Raw genomic sequence first — 8431 nt, forward strand, 5'->3', positions numbered from 1 at the left:
TGGCAAAGGATTGTTCACATCATTAAGCCTTAAGAAATCCTCCCGATATATTTCTTAATTCCAAACTACTTTGGATCAAGAAGCTTTTTGCAGGTTTTACATCAATTCGACACTGTGTTTAGTTGGTTTCGATTGAGGATTACTGGTATCAACAAGTAGATGTGAGCACTTTCAACAATTTAACAAGGAATTGAGATTCGCGCTTATGAAATAAACCATACGGAATCAAATTTAGGTAGACATTTACAATGATAAGATAAATTTTGTATACATAGCATTCTTGCAAAGTTGAAAATACCTCCAATGATCACATTGTGTCCATCTTGTAATCTAATAATAATGACCAATTGAAGAATACCTAGTATTATGTAGTGAAATCCTTTATGTTTGTTGCGTGTACATCAAATTTTTGTTTCATGGTATATATTTCATAATTTTTTATTCTATAGGCCGACTGTGTACCGACACGAACATACAACATTTAGCCAATCCTGTGCACGTTTAGGCTTATTGGCATCTATGGCACAGATAGAAACGGACTTTTTTTTTCAATTGTATACCGGTGTGAAAAGACAAAAATGTGATGGCTATACTTGTGCAGATAACCAGGTTCCCTGTATAAACCAAATCCTAAACATGGTTTTGAATATCATTTAAAAGTAGAAATGATGTAAAAGAATGAGATTTCATAACGACTGCCTCAACTCAACATTCAATGTAGATACCAACATTTGTTTGTCAACATAGATTTCTGCATAATGTGTGGAGCGGCACAAAAAGAATAAAAATTATTTGAAAAATAATGATTACCGATGTAAACTGTATGCCGTAGGTGAAAATGTACTTAGTATAGTGGCATTAGAGAACCCAGAGTATATTTTTCAGTTTCTTGTGTTACACAAATATTGTGATATGGTCACTCACAATAAAACTCGGTTAGTGTCAACTTCTAACATCCCCTATCATACGGCCCTCTCTTTGACAACTTCTGTCAACTGCAGGGGGCTGCAGTAGTCCGCCACCCAGCACACCCAGACCAAACCCGAGATTACTGTGGATTATCAAATATCGAGAGTTTTCTGCGTTCAAACATCCTTCGAATAAACCAAATCGAATAGAATACAGCAAAGCGAGATCAACATGAATTGAAACAAACGAAAACAAATTCAAAAGTATTGGCACATAAATCTTTTCTATTCGCTTTAATTCGAGTTAATTCCGTTTTTGGTTGTTGTCAATTCTATTCAATTCACTTTGGTTTACTGGGCTGTGACTGCCCCACCACAGGTGCATACTGCAGCGTTTCCCCATTAAATCAAGCGTCACACACGCCATGTACACTTGTGGTGGTCTTGTTATAGAAGATAGAGAGTCCGAAATCACTGAAGACGCTCAATATTTATGTATGTACATCAAAGAAGCCACACCACCAGTGTTGCTTCGGCCTCTTTAATATCCCCCTGTAGTCGACACTAACAAGGTTCTACTGTACTTGAAAAGTAAGTACTTCGTTCCTTTCATCAAATCATTCAACATCTTTTGCTATCCCAAGAGGCTTGAAGGCAAATACATAAATGTGAATTGTCGCTTATTTCTTGAGTTTGTATACTTCTTTCAATAAAAATCCAACGAAAATAGCGAATTATTGTTTAATCACATTATCATCACTGTGTGAAAAAGATATTTTTAACTATAGAAAACTTGGAAAACGTAAAAGTAGCACTCGCACATTTTTAATTACTTTATAACAGGCAGTCGCGAGTCAGTCTATGTACGTGAGAACGTTGCATTTAAATTACATTACATTGAAGCCTGTTGGTGTAGGAGAAAATATTGAGCAATCCGAATTACCATAAAAACTCGATACCTTGCTGCTTTCTTTCTTGCCATCGAGGCACCTTCCCTATCATACGTATATCTACAATTACAATTATCAGCAGCATGAAGTCGAAATGACATACATTTAGAACATAGACCATGCACAGTATTGAACTCGGCCGAAGTAAATAGACGCGGCACCTCCAAAGTGAACGAATCAGAAAATTCGTTACCTTCAAACATACGAGCAAGTCTGATTGTCAGAGATATTCGTGTCACATTACCATTCCAAATACTGAAATTTTCCACCCTTAGCACCATACAGGCGGCAAAAAAATCTGCCAAGGTAAGAGCTGCTACGGCATAAGCGAAAAGAGCCTTTCCAAGTAAAAAGTGAACATTTCCGTGCTAATAAAAACCAACAGCGCTACTTTGAGCTTTTTTTTTTTTTTACCCACCCTAGTATGTACATATTTCTATTACATCCTTTAAAAATCAATGCTTAACGTAGCTTAAAATTACTCCGACATTTCTTTAATGCCTCAATCATAATTAATAAGCAACGTAAAGTGATGGGACCATTAAAGTCAATGACGGGTTTTGTTTAGGGCAAGTATGGAGGTAAGGTGGTTGAGGAGAGGTTGATTGGGGTGGTACTTACGTGACGGAATCTTCTTGAAAACAGTTTTTGCCATGAAATCTTGAAAGCGCTGAGCGTAGAAACCAGGTCTATGCACGGAAACTGTATCCTAGAATATGTGCGACGATCTTTAGAAAATTTTAATCTCAAAAATGTCAATTTTCGCAAGATTATATCATAATCAAATAATTTGCTTTTACTGCTGTTCGTAATCTATCGTTTTTCCATATGTCTGTACTCCATGTGTTACACAAACTCATCTCAATTTTAGGCCAAAACAGGTTGTATGACAAAACATTTCTTACCCCGTCATGAATCATGGACTTCCATGTGTGCTCAAGCTTTTTCTTCAGTCTGTAACTCTGAAGTATGTCGATGATGCCGAGAAAAAGTAGGAGACGTTCGCCTCTTGCATTTCTAGCTGGTATACCACCCGGACTGCTACCAAAACAGCGTTAGATGTCGATTACAATGGTGTCATAACCAATTAAAACATCCTCAAATATATTTCAAAAGCAATTTGAGAAGATAAAATTGCGCCCCGCAGTAGTCCTCTCATTGGGATCTGACAATCCTTCAGTAATCCGTATCCCCGCTATTTATTATTAAAGCTGCATCTGTATTGACGGAGGCCAGCTGTCCCAAATAATTCGCGTTGGAACAGGAGATTGTTGCAACATATAGAGGGAGAATTTTAGAACATGCTGACAGACTACTGCGAGGCTTGCTGAAGGGAAATCCATCAACTATTTCAGTTCATGATCACGATAACAATTAGCTTGGACAAATAAATTGAGCCTTCAATTACAGCCAAGAAGTAATATTTATTTCCTGGTGGCAGCAAAAAAATTGTTGAATCGAGTTGAAAAAAATATTTTTATTTCAACTACTCACGGTACATCATCTTCTTCATCGATAGGTTCGCTCTCGGCCTGAATACTTTCCATCGCAGTACTGTGCGCTACTAATCTTTGCCTGTTAATACTTCGAGATCGATTCAACGCAGCCGCGCCAATCCTGTCTTCTCTTTCCCTCTCCTTTTCCGCTTGAATAAGGGCACCGGCCTCAGAACTTGCTCCGCCGGTTTCTTCATCCGCACTTGCCGATAACCTCTGTTCCTATAAAGCAACAAATGCTCCAATTATTCAAGATTGATGAAGAGATGGCTGGGTTAGGTTACAAATTTTTTACTATGCCGATGCATTATCCAGGGATGTTTATGAAGCTAGAAATTCGTAATGAAAATTTTATGTCTGTGAGTAAGCATAGAATAGATGTGAAATATAAGGATCATTATAAAAATATTTTACAGTTTATAGAGATTGTATACTGCACATATATAAGTATATCACAATTTGAATAGTGAGAATATAATGCACTATTGTTCTTTCAATACAGTTGGGGACAAGTAACCATTTTAAATTACCGTGTTCAAATTGCTCAAATTGGTACAGATAACAATTAAGCCTTTGCGATATCAGAGTATTCCATTAGGTCGAACAGGCATACCCGATATGATTATAATAAAAAAAATTATACAAAATAAAGTATGAGTGATTTTTCTTCTCGATACAACTGTGTTATTCTGTATCTCTGAATCAGGATAACAACGCTATTCAAACTTACTGCTTTTTCCCTAGCCGCTTGATCCAAGTTATGAATTCCAACTAGGAGAGAATAGTCCATAATTTTAAAGCTCTCCAATACTCTACAGTCTCGCTGTATCGTTTTAACAAGTGCCCCATAAGTATCAGCTTCCAAGAAAATACCTTCGGCGTGATGCTCCATAAAATCCAAATCTTTATACGTAGGAGATGACTTGGATCTTTCGGATTTGGAAGCCTGATGAAGATGAAACCGTACATCATAAAGTATGGCTGGGGTGCAGATGACGCCAATTGAAGCGTATGATTTCTAATCATTGCGGCGGTAAATGAAATTAGGTTTACTTAAAATGAGATACTTACTTTTCTTTTATAAGTGGAACCTTTCAAATCGTATTTCTGATGTAGCTTGACGGCCGACGGAAGCAGATTATTCATTGCGATTAATCTGACATTTTTACTATTGCACTGGTAACAATACAGCCCAAAAAATTTTGGAAGTAACGTTCGAGGATTCTGGTTCAAATTCTACAAGAAAAGTAGGATAAGACGTCGAGTTGAAGTAATTTTTCATTTTATATATTAATTATGATTACACAAGATGTTATGTTGCAGAAAACCATGAGCTAGAGGTGCAATTTTTCAAAGAAAACATGGTCCTATTGAAGTATAAAGCAGAGCAACCAAAATAAACAGAAGCCGATCAATCTATTCCTTGCTTACCATGTAATATCCAGGTAGCAGCTTCTGCAAAAATTCCCCTTCTTTGTGTTGAACAGTTTTGATGATAAACTCATCATCTTCTGTCAGATAAAATATGCTACCACTTGCGCCAGGATTAGACAACTCCCTGAGTGGGGAGCTGCACATTGACATCTGTAGTAAGAAGTACACGTGTATTAATATTCTTATTGAAACAGTAGCAAAGGCGACAATACAATTTGTGCTTGTAACAAAGAAATGGATAGTGTTTGGGGAAAGCTGATGTACCAAAAAGTCGTCAGGTTGAATGCCAAATAGGTCTCTGAAGTACCGAAAGGCAATAGGAGCATAGTTTTTGAACTTGAATTCGGAGAAATGATGGGCAGGTGTGTGATTGGACCCTTCACTGGGAAAGTTGGTCGTTTCCACTGTCATAAAATCCTGCATAAGAAGATCTCGCTCTGGTTTACTAGCAAGACCCCCAACAGCGTGCTGGATCCCTAGTTGAATGGATCCCATGATTTGTGTCGTTTGAATCTGATTAAAGAATAAATATGGAATTTAAATTTCATCCAAACATTGCATACAATATTCGAACAAAAAAGTGTGACTGTAAGAGTCAAATACACGAATGGGACGTTATAGTATTGCATAAGATTTTTTCAAGACATAATGTAGAATATAATATGATGCATAGCATTCACACACACATACTGGACATGATAAGATATCCAGAGCAACTATTATCAAAAGCATCTTTTGTTAGACCTTCTAGCAATCTATTTTCTTCCGTCAAATAAGTATTATAATGAATGAATATAATAAACAAATAGAATGGCTCGATTTGGGTAAAGTTCAGATAATGAATGACATCCTACACATTTGTCTTGATATTTGTTTTCGACTTCCAAAGCAGGAGATGCAATGCAATGCATAATTCAAACATTCTTTACAGAATTAAGCTTATGCAGAGTATCAAAGAGATTTCTGATAAACTAATAGTTCTGAATCAGTTTCATTCATAGTAAAATGGGATCTCGTTATAAGACAACCAGCTTCAACATAATTCTTTGCTACACGAATCGGGAATATTTTCTTTCTATGGGAGAAACCTGTGCTTGCGCCAAGCGCATAGTAAGTGATATCGTCTTTTCGCACGGCATGATTGACTACTTTCTCTCACTAGCAAGTAAGTTGCGGTAATCAGGTCACCCTCGCTTCAACATATACTTAGGAAATTGCCGTATTACATCAAAGCCCCACTATAGCGCCATTATATTAAATGCCACTAAATATAGCTTCAGCAAGAATTGCACATAACAATCATATTCATCAACCAAGAAGAAGAAAAATAATCCAAGATTGGCAAATCCCTAAATATTTGATGAAGATGAATAAATGCTTTAATTCTCTATTTCATGTCAGCGCATCCAGTTCAATTAAAATTCTGCAGTTTCACTTCACAATTTGTTGTTCGAGAAGTGCACTATTTTAGTTATTCTTAAGTTGTGTAACTTTGTCTTACCTTTTTATATGTGATTTCACCTCCCACTCCGACTCTCCGATGGCCAATTTTTCTTTCCCTTTCCGATTTGTTTCGGGATATACCCGACGAAGTTTTGGGACCACCAGAGCCATGATGCGTTGTGGGTACCTGACAGGTATGCGACAGAATATAATATGTTTATGCCGGTTAACGGATAGGTATAGAACGGAAAATAAAACAAATATAACCTCAAATATATATGAAATAAATATTGTAATAGCTGTGCCTGTTGCGGCAAATGTGAATATATTTTGGCCAAAACCGAGAAATTGTATTGAATGGGGGGACTACAAATGGTTATAAATGACAGCACTCTGATTATCACAACGATTGTTCGTAGCTAAAAAATGAATTTGCTTTTTTAGGTGGAAAAATGCCCAGCATTTATCATAGTGGGTTAAGAAGAATAGGTTCAATAGACAGACAGAGATACAGTTGATAATTCTCACGTGTGGAAAAATTTGTGTGCGAAAAAGATTATCAAGATGAAGAACTTGACCTTAAGCACCAATTATATTCATTTTCAGAGGATCACGGCGTTGGGAATTTTGGTGTCATTTTGAAAATTAAGTTTGAAATCTGAGTAAATTGCAGCATGAGAGGTGGACTGAGTTAGTATGGTTCGTAATAGTGCAAAAGGTTACATCCAATGCATTACTAATTGCAATCGTACACTGATCCAATTGGATAAAATGAAAATAAGAAATCGTCGAATGGCAGCTGGTGCATCATTTGATACATAAGGGAGCAGCACAAAATTCCGAAAATCAAACTTTGAACTTGTTTGTGGTTTTCCTGTTTCACCGAAGTAGAATACTTACTTCCAAGGCTGTAACTTTCTCCCCGGTGGACTTATCTGCAAATAAAAGAAAAAGTGAAATGAAGCATGAGTGACTAATGCCGAGTGACTAAACAGTTGCCAGAATTAATTTAATTAACAAGGTGAAATATTCCAATTTTCCAAATGAGAATTTCCGCTTGTTAATTGGTAACTAAATACGGAATTAGATACGGTCGAGTACCACCGACCGTTTGACAGCCTGGCAATCGTAGATAACACATGCTAATTGGTTAAAAATGAAGATGACACATATTATTAGTTAAGTGACGTACGGTGTGGGACATAGGTTATGTTCACCGATCAATCTCCATAAATTTTTTACGAATCAATCGTACCTTCATCTTCCATGGCGAAGCCGCGTCCTACCCGGTCCACCATCTCCAAATCCGGGGATGTGAAACTCGATTCAACAACCTCAATCACATCCACATTATCCCCAGAAGCCATTTTGTGTCAAATCGGCTTCGCACAGCCCACTGGGCACCAGCCGCTTCCTGGCCGCTCTATTCGTTCAACGCCCAAGTTTCGCCCTGTAGATCCGCATCTCGTCGTCCCGTTAACTTGCCTTTCGTTTTGCTTGCGCTTCTTCCCTTAATCAAAGCCGGAAGCACTTCGACGCTCTTATCGCACGGCGATCGAACAACCCATCATCGCAGTTTCGACTGATCTCTTGAATAAGATCAACACTTGGCGCTTATTTCACTTCGTAGACGACAAAAGTTGGCATCGGCCTTGGCGTCGTTCCGTTTCCAATTCTTTGCTTTCCGATTATTGACCCGTCGCCATTTCAAGCGTAATTTTAATCAGCTGGGAAGGTCGGCCGCAACCGCGATTACCTTACGTCACGGCACTTCGACTCTTCCCTATTTCTTGTCAGGTGTAATTGCGCCTCCGGCTTGACTTTGCCTTGCAAATATGCGCAGATAAAATCCAAAGGCCGCAAGCATGTCGTCCGATATCACTATATACAAGTCACTCCTCCGCCCGGCAGCTCCGCCTATATTCCAGAGACCAGCTGTGATTCATAACATTATCGAGTAACCATATCTTGTCATCGGCAGTCAGCCCTGGGTAATATTTCCTGCAGCTTCGGGGGGGAGGGGGGCGTGGGCTGACGCGTTGCTCGGTAAATTGTATAATTTACAGTGTTTTTCGGTAAAAGAAGGTGTTGCTGCGGTGTACGGTCGATGATAGTATTACCTAACCTAACCTGATATTCACTGTTCCTTTCCAACCGGTGGAATGGAAAGGGGAAGGATATTTTTGTCGGTATGTCAGTC

The 8431-nt window shown here is 38.2% G+C and overlaps 1 protein-coding gene across 16 annotated transcripts in view; it reads right to left on the reverse strand.

Moving 5' to 3' along the window:
• Positions 1–8350, reverse strand: part of LOC124299923 (phosphatidylinositol 4-phosphate 5-kinase type-1 beta) — a 59645-nt gene extending 51295 nt beyond the window's left edge. For 8 of the 16 annotated variants that reach the window (XR_006907110.1, XR_006907108.1, XR_006907109.1 and 5 more), the window contains exons 1-10: positions 7487–8334; positions 7132–7166; positions 6290–6418; positions 5053–5301; positions 4786–4938; positions 4426–4590; positions 4085–4300; positions 3353–3576; positions 2764–2899; positions 2480–2567 (exon numbers count right to left, since the gene is read on the reverse strand). Coding sequence is in view for 10 of the 16 variants with exons in the window: in XM_046753376.1 (XP_046609332.1) it covers positions 2480–2567; positions 2764–2899; positions 3353–3576; positions 4085–4300; positions 4426–4590; positions 4786–4938; positions 5053–5301; positions 6290–6418; positions 7132–7166; positions 7487–7598 (1507 nt within the window). In the remaining 6 variants the exon portion in view is untranslated. Of the gene's footprint in view, positions 1–2479; positions 2568–2763; positions 2900–3352; positions 3577–4084; positions 4301–4425; positions 4591–4785; positions 4939–5052; positions 5302–6289; positions 6419–7131; positions 7167–7486 lie in introns of all 16 variants that reach the window. The other 8 variants (XM_046753372.1, XM_046753373.1, XM_046753370.1 and 5 more) reach the window with 4 other exon arrangements.
• Positions 8351–8431: the final 81 nt, after the last annotated feature.

The sequence above is a fragment of the Neodiprion virginianus genome, chromosome 3 (assembly GCF_021901495.1).
Source record: "Neodiprion virginianus isolate iyNeoVirg1 chromosome 3, iyNeoVirg1.1, whole genome shotgun sequence".
Lineage (NCBI taxonomy): Eukaryota > Metazoa > Arthropoda > Insecta > Hymenoptera > Diprionidae > Neodiprion > Neodiprion virginianus.